Source organism: Oryctolagus cuniculus, chromosome 10, assembly GCF_051225735.1.
Source record: "Oryctolagus cuniculus isolate XC-2025 breed Fujian yellow rabbit chromosome 10, ASM5122573v1, whole genome shotgun sequence".
NCBI classification, from domain to species: Eukaryota; Metazoa; Chordata; class Mammalia; order Lagomorpha; family Leporidae; genus Oryctolagus; species Oryctolagus cuniculus.
In genome coordinates this window covers 42,877,478-42,896,133 of record NC_142876.1, presented here as the reverse complement: position 1 = coordinate 42,896,133, position 18,656 = coordinate 42,877,478, and the positions used below count along the sequence as shown (strand labels likewise).

Here is an 18,656-nt window from a genome sequence, read left to right as displayed (position 1 = left end):
AAAAATTAATAAATATCTCCCCTATGCACCTCCTTTCTCCTTTTGTTTCTACTTCTTACCTCTCTTAATCAGCTTATTTTTCCTTTTTTCTCCCCTAATTCCTATCTCTCATTACTCTTCTTCCCCCTTGTTTTTCCTAATAAGCCTTGTTATGTAGAATCAATCTACCATCTATTTCTTATATTTATTGACCACTTTAAGTCCTTATTCCTAATTTTTAAAATCAAGTATGTTAGATGATATATATTTTCACTCTTCAAAGAAGGATATTGTGTGTTTTTTTTTATGTTTTTCACATCTGTTGGCTAATATCTATTGGTTAAAAAATAAAGTAGAAAGAAACTTTTTTACCCTTGTTGAATCAACAAAATACCTTGGCCAAATCCAGGTCATTTTTATACAACCTGTAGGCTCAGAATAGCTTTTACTTTTTTTTAATTGTTGAAAATAATCCAAAGAAGAGTCACGTTGTGTGACAGAAATTCAAATTTTTGTGTCCACTAGTGTATAATTATGCTCGTTTATTTACGTATCGTCTGTGTCTACTTTTGTGCAATATCAGCAGAGCTGAATAATTGTTCTCATATGGCCTGCTTCCATTTTTTCACTTTTCAGTTATCATTCCAGGATAGCATGAGTCATAGCTTGAGATACTCTGTTGTAACATTACTGGGCCAACTCAACATCTTAGATATCCGAATGATTCCTGGTTAACTATTACAGAGAGCAAAGCAACAACTGAAACCCACAACTGGCTCAGATAAGTTTCTGTCTTTTAACAAAGCGTAAAATATATGCAAGAAAAAGGTATTTATATTAGGAAATCAGAAGAAATGCCGGAATCACAGGTCAGAGTTGCCATATGCCAAACTTAATTATAGAAAGTCATGGATATAAAATACAGAGGTCCTCAAGGTTCTTTCTTTGCAACACAAATCATTTCTTTGTTAAAAAAGAACCATAAATTAAAAATCATCAAAAATCTTTATGAAAGCCAGATCTGTGTGAACCTTTCCTACAGTTATTTTTCTAAATATAAAAAACAGGCTGTGTTTCCTCATGTCTTTTGACTTAATGAACAGACTCTAATTAAAAAAATAATAATAATTTATTTATTTGAATGGCAGAGTGACAGAGAGGGGGAGAGACAGAGAAAAAGATCTTCCAACTGATGGTTCACTCCAAAATGGCCACAATGTCCAGAGCTAGACCTGGCTGAAGCCAGGAACCAGGAAATCCATTCAGGTCTCCATATGGGTGGCTGGGGTCCAAGCACTTAGGCTGTTTTGTACTGCCTTCCCAGGTGCATTAGCAGGGACTTGGATCAGAAGTAGAATAGTGGGAACTCAAACCATTGTTTATATTGGATGCTGGTATGACAGAGGCTTAACTTGCTGCACCACAACTCTGGCCCCTATTTTTATTTACTTATTTATTTAAAATGGAGGGAAAGAGAGCTCTTTCATCTGCTGGTTCATTTCTTTTTTTTTAATTTTTATTTTTTTTATTTAGTAAATATAAATTTCCAAAGTACAGTTTATGGATTACAGTGGCTCCCCCCCCAATAATTTCCCTCCCACTCGCACCCCTCCCATCTCCCGCTCCCTCTCCCATTCCATTCACATCAAGATTCATTTTCAATTATCTTTATATACAGAAGATCGATTTAGTATATATTAAGTAAAGATTTCATCAGTTTGCACCCACACAGAAACACAAAGTGTAAAATACTGTTTCAGTACTAGTTATAGCATTACTTCACATTGGACAACACATTAAGGACAGATCCCACATGAGAAGTAAGTACACAGTGTTGTTGACTTAACAATTTGACACTCTTGTTTATGGCGTCAGTAATCTCCCCAGGCTCTAGTCATGAGTTGCCAAGGCTATAGAAGCCTTTTGAGTTCGCTGACTTCGATCTTATTCCGACAGGGTCATAGTCAAAGTGGAAGTTCCCTCCTCCCTTCAGAGAAAGGTACCTCCTTCTCTGATGGTCCCGTTCTTTCCACTGGGATCTCACTCACAGAGATCTTTCATTTAGGTTGTCTTTTTTTTTTTTTTCCCCCAGAGTTTCTTGGCTTTCCATGCCTAAAATACTCTCATGGGCTCTTCAGCCAGATCTGAATACCTTAAGGGCTGATTCTGAGGCCAGAGTGCTGTTTAGGACATCTGCCAGTCTATGAGTCAGCTGTGTATCTCGCTTCCCATTTTGGATCTCTCTCCCCTTTATTTATTCTATTGGTTAGTATTAGCAGGCACTAGACTTGTTTATGTGATCCCTTTGACTCTTAGTCCTTTCATTATGATCAATTGTGAACTGAAATTGATCACTTGGACTAGTGAGATGGCATTGGTACATGCCATCTTGATGGGATTGTATTGGAATCCCCTGGCACGTTTCTAACTCCACCATTTGGGGCAAGTCCGATTGAGCATGTCCCAAATTGTACATCTCCTCCCTCTCTTATTCCCACTCTTATATTTAACAGGGATCACTTTTAAGTTAAAATTTAAACACCTAAGAATAATTGCGTGTTAATTACAGAGTTCAACCAATAGTACTAAAACAAAACAAAAAATACTAAAATGGACAAAGTATTACATTGTACATCAACAGTCAGGACAAGAGCTGATCAAGTCACTGTTTCTCATAGTTTCCATTTCACTTCAACAGGTTTCCCCTTTGGTGCTCAGTTAGTTGTTGCTGATCAGGGAGAACATATGATAACATCTGCTGGTTCATTTCTTAAGTGCCTGTAATAGCCAGATTAGGTCCAATCCAAGTCAGAGCCAAGAACTCAGTCCAGGTCTCCAATGTTGGTGGCAGGAACTTGACTACTTGTGTCACCACTGTTGCCTCCAGAGTGTGAATTAGCAAGAAACTAGAATCAGGAGAGGAACCAGAACTTGAACCCAGGCATTCCAATATAGGATGCAGGCATCTCAGCCACTCTACCAAATGCCTGTCTCTTAAATCAGTTCTTTATACAATAAAAATTGTCTTGGAAGAATTTCTAAGTTTTCAGAGAAGTATACTTAATCCACTTCCCTCTTTATAAAATAATGCCAAATAAACCCCTGACTAAATAGGGATGCATATACAAATATACATATAAATATATGCTTTATGATATATATGATAATACGAGAATGCAGAAAGTTAAGATTACATATACTGATTGGTAATGGTAGTTACATGATCAAGAGTGTGATTTTATCAATATTTCATATATGAAGAATGCAAAAAGTATATTGACCAAAAGAAAAAGTCTCATTTGCTATGTGTTAAAAACTATCACATTTTAAATAGCACATTAGAGTAATTGAACAGAATTTTACAGAAAAAGTTATCTCAACAGTAAAACATATTTTAAATCCACCTATACTGAGAGAGTCATTATCCTGGATACAGCTCGGCAAGAGTGAAATTGTTTCCCAAAGGCTTTAAGGAAGAAAGCTGAAAACAGATTTTAGATGGCTTGTGTATTTGCCTACCAAAAAATTCTGTTTGCCACTCCATAGATGTGCTCCAAATTCACAGGAAAGCTGTTTCTTTGGAGAGGAATGGCAGTTTAATTTTATATATTTTCCTTTTATGTTTTTGTAGAAATAGTTCCTGGGTTTTGTTTGCATACCTCATGACTTCTGTCTTCCCAAACACATACAGGTTCACATTCCCAATGTTAAGTCATGTGTACTCCATATTTTCCAGCAGCCAACGCAGCAGAGAAGTGCTCCTGACATCTCCTTCACCATTGATGCGAACAAGCAACAACGGCAGCTGATTGCAGAACTAGAAAACAAGAACAGGTAAGGCTCTCAAGCCTTGCTGGCTTTTTTGATCAACATGTTCATTCATTAACCGATAGTCATGGCTTAAAGTCTCTAAGGCTTTCACTCTATAAGCATACTCAAGGAGGGCATCTCAAGTCAATGCAGCTGGCTTCTGGCATTTAGATCTTCACACACTTACTGAGAAAATCCACATTGCTATGTGTGTATTTCTGAAGTGTCAACAAGATGGATGTTGTCGCTCCATCCGTCTCTTCCAACAGTCTCATTTCCCTTTTTTCTGATACTCTTACTTTTGTTAAAGAGCTATTTAGTGCAGGACAGCCCTTCCAAGTACTAGGTGGATGTTGTGTCTCCACTCAGACAGCTGGGAGGCTCACCAGGAAGGTGCCCTATAAGGATACCAGCTGAAGCCATTTGGAGTGATGCCGCCATCACCCAGTTGTTCAAGTGAAACTTCTCCATACCCACTCTATCAGCCAGTCCTTTTTCTGTTAGACGCAGATTGATTTGCAGTCTGCCTCTACAACGTATCCCAGATACTGTCTACTTCAGCTCCACCACCACCACCTCATCTGACCTGTCATTTTTTTATGTATCAATTATATCATATTATTCCCAGGTTAAAACCTACTAATGATTTACCATTGCACTTTCATGGAAAGCCCACTCCTCTTATCCCAGCTGTGAGGTCCCCCCCGACCTGATTCCTGCCTACCTTTCTAGCTTCAGCTCACCTTGCTCATCATACTCCAGCCCCATACAGGTTCTTTCTGCCCTGACATGCTTTGCACCAGTTATTCTGTCAGTCCAGAGAGCCCCTCCTCTGGGTCTGAGCAATGGCTCCTCCCCTTCATTTAGGTCTGAGCTCCAATGTCAGCTCCTGAAGCCCACCTGTGGGATCTTTCCCACTACCCCCCACCCCAGTATCCACTCTCTTTTGTACCCTGTATGGGGGATGGGGGGAGGGGGTACTAATTGCTATATGAAATAATTCCTCTTATGCACTTGCTTCCTCGTTTATTGTTTGTCTTCTTTGACTGGTGGAAATTCTTTTAGAATGAGGCCATGCCAAATAGCCACGTGGCCCAGAACCATGCTTGACACAAAGCAGGAACTCAGCATATAAGTACTGAGTGACAGAATAATGTATTGCCAAGTAAGATCCCAAACTCAGTGCTGAGGAAACACAATACAGAAACAACTTGTTTATTCTATACTTCCTAGACAAGTCCAAAAAATATCTTAATGCTCAATCCCTTATTAAACTCTGATGTCATTTCTGAGGTCACACTTGTAGAGTAAAAGAACAAGATGTGATAATTATCTCGTTCCTGTAGAGTTTGACCTGAAACTTTTGAGATAAATGGTCAAAGTATTCTTTAAACTTCATAGAAAAAAAAATAAAAGTGAAGGTGCAAACACTGTTGGCACATTTTCATGGTTTTTCCAGTAAAAAGGCTTTTGGCCTGATAATCTTAAGAGCTGGCTCGTACCATTAAATTAAAATGGAAATATCTTAATAAATGTGACACCATGTCTCCATAGCCTTTGAAACCACCACTCAAAGAGATGTATTCACATCATAGCTGGAGTATTTTTAAAAAATGGCATATATGATCCCTCCCTGTCAATTTTGAAGTTTTGTTATTTATTTGTGTATTTGAAAGCCAGAGTGACAGAGAAGGGGAATATTCTTCCATCCTTTGGCTTACTCCCCAAATGCCTACAACACCTTAATTTTAAATATATATGTATAAAAATTTACATACATAAAAAGTATACATGTATATGGTTTATACACCAGATCAAACAATTTGGATTTTATTTTTATGGATAGCAGTGGTAAACAAAGTGACAGAATACCTACATCTTTATGGTAAATGAATAATCAGCTTATTAAATCTGTGGGTTGAATTTACAAAGGATTGACTAGAAGCTGTCGAAAGTGGTGAGGACCTATGTAGAATAAATGGCACTAGAAATAAATCGAAATAAAGGACATAAAAGAACCAAAACAGGAGATGACTAAGAAAATAGAATAAACATTTCATGAATGTCAATTTACTAAATCCTGCTATTCACTTCTAACTTTCTATTAGGATTCTGGGTTTTCCAACAATTATCACACAACTCAAGGCTAATAGCACTCTGTTCTTTCGCTCTCTTGTTCTTTCCTTTCTCCTACACATCTGTCCTGAAATAAAGCATAAAGTCAGAGGTGGCAGTGAGAAAAAGAAATAAAATGTAGAGTCAAAGAAGGTCTTTGTGCGACATCAGCAGGTGCAGGTCAAAGCTGGCCTGAGGTTGCACAGAGTTCTCTTCTTAGAAAAGACTAAAGTAAAAATTCACAAGCCCACAGATATGTTGGTTGCAGTGTGCACCTGCTTTTCCACCTCTCCAGAGCACTTTGTTTTCCCTTCCAATCCTCTCCTCCACTCAGGCCTGAGGAGAGCTCACTTGGGAGGCAGGGGGAGAGAATCAGGGCTTCCTTTGAGGAGATATCCAAAATATGTGCATCCTTATTCTGGGTCTGTTCCAGATTCCAAAATCAGCAGGAAGCAGCATGCATGTCCTAAGGACTTCTGCTGTGCCTTGATACCATTCTGAAGGCTTGCTTCTAGACATTTTTGCATTGAGCTCTCTGAATGCATGCTGTTTGTTTTCTAAGAGATGGCAGAGAGCTCTATGCTGTCCCTTTGTTCTTTCATGGTTCCTAAGTCCCACCCCATCCCTGATTAGCACCTAATCTGTCCTGAACTCATCTCTCTAAGCCAACAGCCTCATGCTCGGCAAAAACCCAGGGCCTTATGCTAGACACTTATCCAAGTGGTATTCCTGCACTAGGAAAGGTGACACCCACCCTCCCCACCCCCGCCCTGGGTCCTTGGTCTCCAGGGTGACTGTTAACCCAATCGTCAGAACTCTGAGCTTAAGGGGAAGATAGAGTTCCTCACTTTGCTTCATGACTTTTAACCCTAGGTAATTCACGGACATGTCAGTGATAACCTTTAGAGTGCTTCCTTTTAGCACCCGGGCAGGACCAGATTGGGGTAGTATACGGATAACAGGATGTTTCAAATGGTGTTTCACAAATCATAGCCTGCATAGGCTACACTTACCATGATAAGTCTCAGAAGACCAAAGCAGTCTGTTATATACAGGCTTTGAAATTAGCTGACCTGGGTTCAGATCACCTCTACCACATAATAGAGCAAGTCTTTTAACTAGTCTCTGCCTTGATTTTCTCAATCATGAAACAGAGATACAAGAATTGTGCCTATAAATCCTAGAACTGTTATAGGATTAAATAAATAAGATCAAGGAAGATGGCATAGTTCCAAGCACTCAGTGTCCATTATGAATTTTTCCATTATGTGTTCTTACCAGACCTACTTCATTCTTTTCCTTCCTTGGACTAAAACTCTCAGTCATGGTTCTGTCTTTGGAACCAACAAGAAAACCTAGCAGGAGTCCTAAAAGATCAGGATTTTAGCCCTGTAAGAAATATTGGGGATCCCAGCTCACTGATCTTCAGGTTGAACAATGTGGGACCTGGGGGTGGGGCTTGCAGAAGTCCCTCCCTTTTTTGAAACCAGAGATAGTCCCTGTTCACTGCCTGGCATACTGAGATTCAGTGAAAGGCTCTTTTCTTAAAAGGTTTCCCTTAGGAAATTAAAAAAAAAGAGTGGAAACCCATGCAATTACAGTGAAGCTTTCTCACCCTTCCCGTGAGAGGTGTGATGACTCATTGGCAGGTAGCCCCGTTTCTCTGATGGGACTATGAAGCAGGAAGTTGGAAATCAGCCTTTCAAATGGACAGGCACCCGCCCCTTAGCCCACTGAGTCCACCTGCCATTCTTAGTGCTTTGTTCTGTCTTACTGGCTCTTGTGCATTTTGTTGAGTATGAGACTGACACCCCCCAACCCCCAAGAATGTGTAACACATAACCTTGCTTAATGGCTTTGACTCACTTAGGAGTCACTCACCTTGCACAAGTCACATCTTTTATGTCCAGCCTCATGTGCACCCAAATGCCAGGCAGCCCAGGCCCCCACATCAATAACAGCCTGACACATCTCACCCTTCCACATAGGTCACACCAATACATGCTGTGTCACAGACTCAATCACAGTGAATCCTTTTAAAAGCACTTTGCTTCTAAGGCTGCTCTCTTTGGGATCCATTATTAAGGAGAAAAATGGTTAAGAAAGAAAAAGATTTTTGCCTACCTGAGGGCTTCTCAGATAAGTTCAGTAAAAAAGAATTTCATTCTTGTTGAGAGAATGAGGTTATGTAGTTTTGTGAAATGAGCACCATTTATCCTTATTTTCCCTCCAAGCACCTATTACTTGGTGGCTACAGATACTTTCTGGGGACAGAGTATGATCATAAATAATAGGAAGAGACATTTTTGTCTCCTAAGCAGCGTGCTCTTCAAAGTTGTCCACTTTACCGTAGCTCCGTATTACCTACCAGGGAGATTGCTGGGTCTTGGTGCTAACTCTGAACAAGACGGCAGAGCTTCGTGGCTGGGACGTGCTGGATGGGAAGCCAGTGTTCCCCTCACCCACAGCACCCAACCAGCTGCCACCAAAGCCTCATCAGCACTGGGAGTCTCTTGGTTGGCGTAGATCAGTTCTGCTCCTCAACCTAACCAAGTCCCTTCTCTGTTCTGCCGGCCCTGATCGGCTCAGATTTTACCATTCAGGAAGTCACTTGACCCTGGTTTCTCACTTTCCTCCTCTCTCCCAAGAGAAATCTTACAGGAGATCCAGAGGCTACGGCTAGAGCACGAACAAGCTTCTCAGCCCGCACCAGAGAAGGCGCAGCAAAACCCCACCCTGCTGGCAGAGCTCCGGCTCCTCAGGTAAGAGAGGGCACGCATCAGCTCGGGAATGGAAACGGTGGCGCTGTTGAATGGACTCTGCCCGAGTCTAGCCGGAAAACAGCGCTGCACCGTCACAATGTTCCTTAAGAGCACGTGCCTAATTGACAACATTTGGGAAGAAGCTGTTTATATGTATTTCTCTCATTTAACACAGAAAAGTAAAAGAGAATTTTTAGGTCAGAAATAAAATCTCTCTCGTCTATGGCCACACCACCCTAACGTGCCTGATCTCATCTGATCTTGGAAGCTAAGCAGGGTCGGGCCTGGTTAGGACTTGGATGGGAGAAATAAAATCTCTCACTGGAAAAAATTTGAACTCAGTTCTCCTTAGTTATTTGCACTATTAGCAGTGTGTTTTACAAAGGCTCAACAAAACACATAAACAGCTAAATAAATACTACAGGCTTTTTTTTTTTTTTTTGACAGGTAGAGTTAGACAGTGAGAGAGAGACAGAGAGAAAGGTCTTCCTTTTTCCATTGGTTCATCCCCCAAGTGGCTGCTATGGCCAGCACGCTGTGGCCGGCGTTCTGCGCCGATCCGAAGCCAGGAGCCAGGTGCTTCTCCTGGTCTCCCATGCGGGTGCAGGGCCCAAGGACCTGGGCCATCTCTACTGCCTTCCCGGGCCACAGCAGAGAGCTGGCCTTGGAAGAGGAGCAAGCGGGACAGAATCCGGCACCCTAACCGGGACTAGAACCCACCGTGCCAGCTCTGCAGGCAGAGGATTAGCCTAGTGAGCCGCGACGCCAGCCCAGGCTCTTACACTTAAAAATTTACGTGTTCCTGGGTCACTGATACTGCATTTTCTAACTGGCATTTCTTTCCTCCTTGGTGTTGCCATCTTGGAATAACATGTTGATTCTAACCCCTTCCTCGCCCTGATGTGTGGGAATCCCAAGACCCCAGCTGAGTCCAGAGCTACATTAACTTTGCCCAGAACTTTGGTGCTATCAGCCGTCATGTCACCTAGAGTGTGAGGCCTGACATGCTGAAGTCCCAGCTGATTGGCTTGCCCACCTCCATATTCTTCATTGTACTTCTGCCTGGAAGGAAAAGACACTCTCTCCCTTGAAGGGATTTCTCTGTAGACATGTATAAATCACGCACTCTGTGTCAAGCATTTTCACAATTTGGGGATTGCATGGTACCTGATAACCCGCTTAAGAAATCCTGACCTGGGGGCCAGCGCCGTGGCTCACTTGGTTAATCCTCCGCCTTGCGGTGCCAGCATCCCATATGGGCGCTGGGTTCTAGTCCCAGTTGTTCCTCTTCCAGTCCGGCTCTCTGTTGTGGCCTGGGAGGGCAGTGGAGGGTGGCCCAAGTGCTTGGGCACCTGCACCCGTGTGGGAGACCAGGAGGAGGCACCTGGCTCCTAGCTTCGGGTCGGTGCAGCGCCGGCCCTAGCAGCCATTTGGAGAGTGAACCAATGGAAGGAAGACCTTTCTCTCTGTCTCTCTCTCTCTCACTGTCTATAACTCTACATGTCAAAATTAAAAAAAAAAAAAAAAGAAGAAGAAAGAAAGAAATCCTGACCTGGGTATGTGCTTGCCATTTCAGACTTCAAAGAACTGCAAAACCATGGGCTCTTGCAAAGTTACTTTGGCTTTAGTTCACACTGAGAGGTGGCCATAGAGAGCAGCCACAGGAGCCCCTCGTTACCACGTTCATAGAGGTCCTCTCCATTGCATCCTTTCCGAGTGTCCTCCTGAGAAACCAACGGGACAAACTTCTTTCAGAGGGTGGGGACAGGGAAAGGGAAGAAGCGAGCAGAGCGATGCTTTTCAGGAATGCATAGTTTTAATTAATAGTCTTAATTTTTCATTGTTTATGAAACTTTTTATTAAAATTTTAACAGACATATATAAAATGTACATACTTATAGAATAGTATTGATGTTTCATTACAAAGATCAGACTATGTATAATGTCTAATCAGGGTAAACATATTTATCTTTTCAAGCATTTAATATTTATTTATAGTGAAAACACCCAAAATCTTATCTTCTAGTTTTTTATAATGAAATTTACAGTAAATTAACCTTATCTATATTCATTCCACTGTGTAGTAGAACTCCAGAACCTCTTTCTTTTATCTAGCCTATAATCTAGAACCTGTCAATCAGTCTTACTCAATTATAAATGATCATGCTTCTCTCTTTACTTTAGCCACAGGAAAATGAAAGCCAACTTTGCAGCCCAGAGGTGGGATTATATGATAGGCATTTCTATATGTAATCTGATACCTACAATACGCTAAGATCTACATACATTGTCCTATATAATTTCTATAAGAAGACTGAGAGAAATACACTATTATTTTTCACCTATTATAGACAAGAAAATTGAGATTTACATAAGGTAAATGAAAGTTGGAGGCATCATAACTATTAACCCCTAAGTATTTATATATATGCATATACTTTATAAGAAAAAATTATTTTCAAATTCAGGAGTTTAGTATGGATATATTATCTAAAATACAATTCATGTTAAAATCTTACCAATTGTCTAAACACTATCCTAAAAGAAAATAGACTAACATTCATACAGGACTGGTGTTGTGGTGTAGCAGGTTAAGCCACCACTTAAAATTCCAGCAGCCTATTTGGGTGCTGGTTCGAGTCCTGGCTGCTCCACTTCAATCCAGCCCCCTGCAAGTACATTTTCCTTGGGAAAGCAGCTGAGGACGGCCCAAGTGCTGGGCCCCTGTATCCTGTGGGAGGCCTGGAAGAAGCTCCTGGCCCAGCCCCATTGCAATCATTTGGGGAGTGAACCAGCAAATGAAAGACCTCTCTCTCTCTCTCTCTCTCTCTCTGCCTTTAAAATAAATAAAATAAATCTCTTTAAAAAGTACATGCAATATTAAAATATCATGATAGACTTTCAAAATAAAAACCGTTCCTCTAGAGATGAATACATTTAACTCTCAGAAAATAAAATCACTATTTAATCCTTGTTTTCTCATTTCTTTTTGGAATGGTGGAGTCTAATCACAGATTTATTACTGGGTCACTGGTGTAAACACTTATAGAGAAGAATAAATAAAGATGTTACTAAATTTTTTTTAGTTTAACTCAATGTCATATTTTTAAGAGATTACTACTGTAAGAAAAACATATAAATAAGATTTTAATGTTGACTAATTCTGTGTTAACTGTTTAAATGTAAATTCATACTGTTAACTTTAAATGCCTATGTGTTTCTTACTTACAATATTAGAATTTTCCTTTTACCTTCTCAAAATATTCCAAAATACCAAAAACTACAGGCCCATATACAAAAGATAACCAGAGATAGACCTACTCTTATTTCAAGCATACTCTGAAGTACTCAGTACACCACATGAAGACAGTATCAAAGAAAAGCAATTAATGGATTTGTCATTGAAGAGTGTTTTTTAATGGGACAAGACTTTAAAAATTAGAAAGTGTTAGCCCAGAGAGACAAGCGCTAAAAAAAGAGATAGCACCACCACTGCCTATGAAATGTTGATGTGCCTCATCCCCTGCAGGCAGAGAGAGGCAGTTATAAAGGGGATTCAAGGAAGAATTGCTTCAGGAATGAGCCATAAATGACAATCAAAGTTTAAAAATATAAATGCAAGTATAGTCAAAGGAGACCGAGATATGTTTATAAATTTTGAATTCAAAATTCATTATAGAGAAAGCCTGTATGAAAACAAATTAGAAATGTCTCATTTATAGCCCTAACCTGACAGCCTACAAAATATGTTTCAACTGAATGAGTCATTGACCTAACTCAATATGACATTTTTATATTGTCCATTTTTCATGTCTGAGTTCCTGCTGTAGCTTCCCTTAATATGGTGTCTGTGCCATCAAGAGTACCCACATCAGTTCATGCATTAATCCATACACAGCTAAAGCATTCACACATTTATAGAATATAAGTTTTAATATTTCAAACTCAAACAGAAGCCTTTAGGGCAAGGGAAAGTTGTATATATTACTTATTCACTAATGATCATAAAATAATGGATTTGAAATTGGTTTTGAAAGTATATATATCCTTTAAAAATGTGAGCCATTATAATATTATTCTCCATTTTTCATTTCTTTTCCTTTTTAGATATTTCTGGTACCTCTTAGTGTCAACTTAAATGATGGAACGTAGATTGTCCTTAGTGGTTTCCATTCTGCCTGACATCTTAATAAAAGTTCTTTAGAACAAAATAAAATTAAACAAACACAAACCTTATATATCATTTTCAGGTGTGGGTCAATTACATAGGAATTCCTTTATTACCACATCACTTTATGAAAGCAAACCCAAGCCAAAAAACTTAGATTTGTCTGTAATAACTATGCACGTTAATATTTCAACTCTGAATGTTACCACATTGCATACTGGGGATGAAAACTATTTAAAACATACATTTATAAGTCATGTTTTTGAACACCAGATAATCAGTATTTTCTGCAAATTTACAAAAGAATCTTTGGATCCAGATGACCTGGAAGATTGGCCTTTTTCAGTGAAAATTTGGCTTTTGCCTGTTGTCTCAAGGGAAGCCAATGGCACAACACAAGGCCTGCCACAGAAAAGATCTTGTTAAATGGTCAGTTAGGTCATAGTCAACGGGTGGAAATGTCTGAAAGGGTTTTAATTCTTTCTAAATGCAGGACAGCTTCTAACAAGCAGCAGTATATGCCCAGCTGCAGTTGTTCGGTTGACGATAGTTACCTGTCTGGGAACCATGTCAAAGATGCAAAGGGGTGTCCTTCTTCAGAGTCCGGTAGTCTCACAGAACCGGGAAGGGTAACTCAGCGAGTTGAATGCTGTTTCTGATGACAACTGCTTCTTTCTTAGACAGCGCAAAGATGAGCTGGAGCAGAGAATGTCTGCTCTCCAGGAGAGCCGGAGAGAGCTAATGGTCCAGTTGGAAGGCCTCATGAAGCTGCTAAAGGTCAGCCATTTCTACTAAGTTTCTTCAGTCTGTTGCTATGGCATGTGTCAGGTCTCTTATACAGAATGTGCCATTATTTTTCCAATTAATATACCTGATTTCCCCCAATGTGTTGTTTCAAACTCAGGTACAGAGCTGTTTGTTAGACCTGTGAGTCATTAGCAGTCAACTACAGATCTCATTTCTAATCCATTTCCTACAACCAGACTACTGAAGCCCTGCATGGGGAAATTTCTTCTCAGCTTATTCCCCATTCCTTTATGTCCTTGAAAGTAATAAAATGGAATTGTTTAAGAAATATCTTACATTTAATAGCTTTCAGCAACTTTGACTATAATTGAATAGAGGCTACTACCTAGTTTAGAAAATTAAAATATAGTTACTAGATAACATGGGCAAGTTTAGTTTTATTAAAGAAGTAACATGTTAATCTCAGTGGGATGTTTTAGCCATCTGTATAGCTTTAGTAGCAAGTCACACGACATCTGTAGGTCTCAAATGCAAACAGTAAGTGGGAATATCTGCTTACTCTTCTATAGGCAGAGTTTATTTAGGTATCTGCAGAAGTCCTCTGTGGAGTGCTATAATCTGATATTCTCATTTGAAGTGCCATTCTTCCTTTGATAAAGACTCATTCCTTCCTTCAGTATACACTGAATTTCTGTTCAAGTCAAAAAGTAGATGAATTGTGTCCACAGGCCAGCAGGAGTGTCAGAGCTGCGTAGTCACCTTGCCTGATGTAAAGAAGCAGGAACTAATATAGATTAGAATTGTGACACACCAAAGCCGGGAACTGAAGCTCCCAGGACTGCCTTCCTGTGAGGCAGCAGGTCCTGCTTTTCAGTTCAGGCGTCACTCACATCCCCAACACATGACAATTTGTTGTTTCTGTATTGTTGGTTCTTCCTTCCTCCCTCCCTTCCTCTTTATTTCTCCCTTCTTCTTTCCCTTTTTCATTTATTTCCCTAACAGAAATTATTTTTAATCACAGGCACTGCTCTTGTAACATTTCTTTTGTTTTCCTTTTTCATTCCTCAGTCAACTTTTTGTCATCAGTGTCCTCTTTAGCAATCTATATTAGGAATGCTTTATCTTTACTCCAAAAAACTTTATTAGTATATTAGACATGTGAAGTGTAGAATTCATGGTTTTTTTCCTACTTTTTGTGGTAAGACAGGATAAGATAATTAATAACCTGCTGCTGTTTCCGGCCTGTTGTCTTATTTGATGAAACAGAAAATTTCTTTCCTGCTTCTCTATACAATTGTACAAAATGAAGAGGTCTGAACCCATGTTATCCTTCATTGAATGGCAGGAAGCTTTGAGCACTGTACCTTGCTAGCGTTCCTATAGCTTCTGTCAACATAGTGATGAATAGGAGATTACTGACCATCAGACACCTAGACAGCAACCTGGCCCAAGTGAATACAACCCATTACCAGGATGTATAAACACCAGGCTAGAGAAACAGGTCATTCTGAGAGATGGTTGGACACATAGAGGAAAGAGATGTGTCTGTAGTCTTAAATCATAACAGACCTGAAACTGTAGTCACTGAAGTGGCAGAGGCCTGGATCTGCCTTTGAAGCCATGTTGATGTGTCTCCCATCTTGCATTTCTTCACACTGTATATACCTGCTTTTCCTGGAACCCTGGGTAATCTAACTATTATTGATTCGATCTTTCTGTAGGAAGAAGAACTGAAGCAGGGAGTAAGTTATGTCCCCTACTGCAGGTCTTAACTAACAGTGGAGGGGCCTGCCATCCTGCCGATTTTCTCATTGCTTTTGCCTCTAATGTATGTTCATGCTTCAGTTTGGAAAGAAAAAAAATCATACTAATTTGCTTCCTTTTCAATGTAGTGCTTGAATTGAGATTATGAAATTTAGCGTTTTTATAACTATCTCTACTGTGGGCATCAAAAGAGCTATTAAATCTTTTAGAAGAGAGAACAAACTGTAATTAATTGACAACTCTGTGGACCCCAAAATATATAAGTTTCAAAACAGTCTTATGGTTTTCAGGGCTGTTGACTAGACCCTTCTGTTAATATAAAGACACCACCACCATTTCAGCAGACTATGCTAACATCAGCAATATCTCAAAACCTGCAGCACACAGAAGCTCACCTCCACATCCTCTCATGCCGTGGGCATACAGAGCAGTTTCCATTTTACTGAAAAGGTGTAAAACCTCTTTTCATGTCCTCACATCATATAATTTTGAAGCCCTGTTCCCATTGCTCGCCAAAATGTTTTCAATCTTATGAGAGAAATATTGTCCCCAGTAATGGGCTTCATTTCTCATCTTTTTGATTCTTCCCCAAAGCAGAATCCCAACTGTTGGTTGCCAGTAGTCTAATGAATAGGAAGCTTTTAGCCTTTCTCCTATCGCCAAGAATTGTTCTGTTCTGGGAGTTCACAGGATCATGACATACATTTTTCTTTTTCTGGAAATAGAGGGCATTGTGACTTTCACCTTAGCCTAAACTGGAGCCCTACGTCTGACCCTGCGATCAGGTTCAGAAGCCAGCAGAGGGAGCAGCATACTCAAAAGGAAACATAATTATATAAAAGCAAAATAAAACAGTCATAATTTCCAGTGCATGTACCAAGTTGTGTATGACAATATATCCCACCCATTGGCATTATGAAGAAGTTTCACATTATTTCCATGGATCAGTTAAAACCACAGTCTGTCCAATTTCAACGTATCTTTTAATTCTCCTGTATGCTCTTTTCTATTACTCATTGTGTGTGTTTGTGTGTAACAAAGAATGTTTGCCAAATGCTGGACACATTTTTATCCTTCATTCCCATCGTCTGTTTAAAAAAAAAAAAAAGGAAAGTGTAAAATCTGTAATGTCAGACAATAAAGACAATGTATTACATTATTTTGTATTTTGTTAAAAAAAATTACTAAACTTAACTTTTAATGGAACACAGTCCCCCTGGGTGAGGGATTTGCAGCCTGTATAATTGCCCATGAATGCGTGCATAGGGGTATTGCTGTTGTACTCCCAACACACTTAGATCATGGTAGAGAAAAATGCCCTTTTCTTGCACTTCCCTTTGCAAAATGCCTCTTTTCTTTCCTGTCTCTTTCTTAGAGTGTGCATTTGAAAAAGGAAATAAGACTCAAGTATAACCTTCCTCCACCCAGTGGACAGAGGGGGCCATGGTCCTGTAGTTGGTCAGCCTTGCTTTAGCCATTTTCCTGAGGGAATCCCCTCCCTACCATTTCCCAGGCAGCACGTTCTTGAAAGGCTCTCATGGACCAGGAAGTTGATAACAATCGTACACTCGGGGCCAAACTATGGCAGTGCCTGTAACTCTGCATCATTGCCACCACCACCCCTTTCAGCTTCTCCACAAAGCCCCTGGGCAGCTTCTGCAACTTGGAGAGCTTGCCAGAAGGGGGCGCTGCAGCATAGTGCCAAGGGGTCATGGTCTGGACCCAAAGATGTCAGTAGTTATCTGGGGGGTAGGATAGTTTTCCCATCTTACTCATTGATTGGTTGTTACACTCCAGCTACTTTTCTGAAAGGGTCTGAGGCAGCTTACAACAAAAGATATAAAGACAGACTTCATAAAATTGAAATTTAAAAATCAAAAACTAAGGGAACTCAAATGTGAATATGTTAATCATAAGGGATAAGAGTGTGACTCTGAGCTTTCTGGCAAGGAGGCAAACAGAGAATATAATCAGTGGTTTTAGTGATATAAACATACCACTTCTCAGGAGACCAAAATTTCTGTGACAGAAAGCATAAAAAAATAGGCTCCACTCAGAGCTTCACAGTTGTACTGAATAATAAAGTGGAAAAATTGCAGTCATAGATGTCATGTGGCTCTTTCTAATACTGACCCTCAGTCAGAATGAAAAACAGAAGCCCATCAATACCAGCCCTACGGAAGCAACTCTACAAGGAAATAAGCAAATGTCATACAAGTATGTAGACTTCTCGTGTTATAACATGATCTAAGGAGAGAATTTAGAAGTTTTAGAGTGGCATCTGCTTCTAAATTCTGTTTTTATTTGTGAGCTTTCCCCTTTGGGGACATTCTCTTTGTAAAATCAAACTTTAAACACCCCCACACAACACATTGTGCTTGATTTAATAACCTCTACTTGCTTTTATCATAAGTCTGTGTGGTTCAATGTAGTGTTTTATTATGCTGGTATATATAATTCCTACTTATACTGTTTCTTGTTAGAGGTAATGCATGAATTTATTCCCCTTGAGGAGAGAACATGAATTTAAAAACAAATAGTGCCTGTAATATAATATGATGATTATGGTATCACAAGCAATAAATTTTTTTTTACAAAACTTGAATTGAAGTCATCCTACCCTCTTTCTTCTTTGTGTATCTTTAAGGTTTATTGAAGGAATCATAAAAAGAACACTCATAAAAAGTTTAATCATGAAGGCAGCTGGGGTGTAATTGTAGTGTTGATATGCTCCAGGGTTCCTGGTATATTTCCACTTCCAAATAGCATGCATACCAGTCTGAAACCTAGTATACTGACTTTGAGTTTTTAAAATAAGGTTTCAGTGATTATTATCTTTGCAAGATTACTAGAATTAGGCCTGAATTTCAGTGGTCCTGGCTCTTTACTTACAATGTGAAACCTTAAGTCAATTATTTCCAGATAATTTATCTCCAAGAGACTAAGACTTGCCTCAAAGGGTATTTTTTTTATGGATTCTAAAAAATAATGGGTGTGAAAGCACTTTGTAAAAATACTACATGAACTGCAGGGCAATTCTGGGTGGGTATACATATGTATATCATACACACAGTTTCTGAGGGCACTTCAGCAAGTTCATGAGAAAAGGAATTAATCATTAGTTTGGTGCAAAAGAGTTTTTAAAATCCATGCATATAAGAAGTCCTAAGAAAGTTCATGAAAGATGCATATTATGAAAAAACAACACATGGATTTGAAAAATTTTTTGCCCCACAACAAGCTATTTTAAAACCTATTTTTCCATGAACTTGTTGAAATACCCTGGTATGTGTAACTTTTCAAATTTGACC

At 39.6% G+C, this 18,656-nt stretch overlaps 1 protein-coding gene across 49 annotated transcripts in view; it reads left to right on the top strand.

The window, feature by feature from the left end:
• The window catches only part of DTNA (dystrobrevin alpha), a 419,235-nt gene that overhangs the window by 377,298 nt on the left and 23,281 nt on the right, over positions 1-18,656 (top strand). For 24 of the 49 annotated variants that reach the window (XM_070050313.2, XM_070050325.2, XM_070050324.2 and 21 more), the window contains 4 exons: positions 3,716-3,813; positions 8,553-8,666; positions 13,515-13,611; positions 15,303-15,323. In XM_070050313.2, the coding sequence (XP_069906414.1) occupies positions 3,716-3,813; positions 8,553-8,666; positions 13,515-13,611; positions 15,303-15,323 (330 nt within the window). Of the gene's footprint in view, positions 1-3,715; positions 3,814-8,552; positions 8,667-13,514; positions 13,612-15,302; positions 17,951-18,656 lie in introns of those variants that run through there. The other 25 variants (XM_070050308.2, XM_070050316.1, XM_089305829.1 and 22 more) reach the window with 5 other exon arrangements.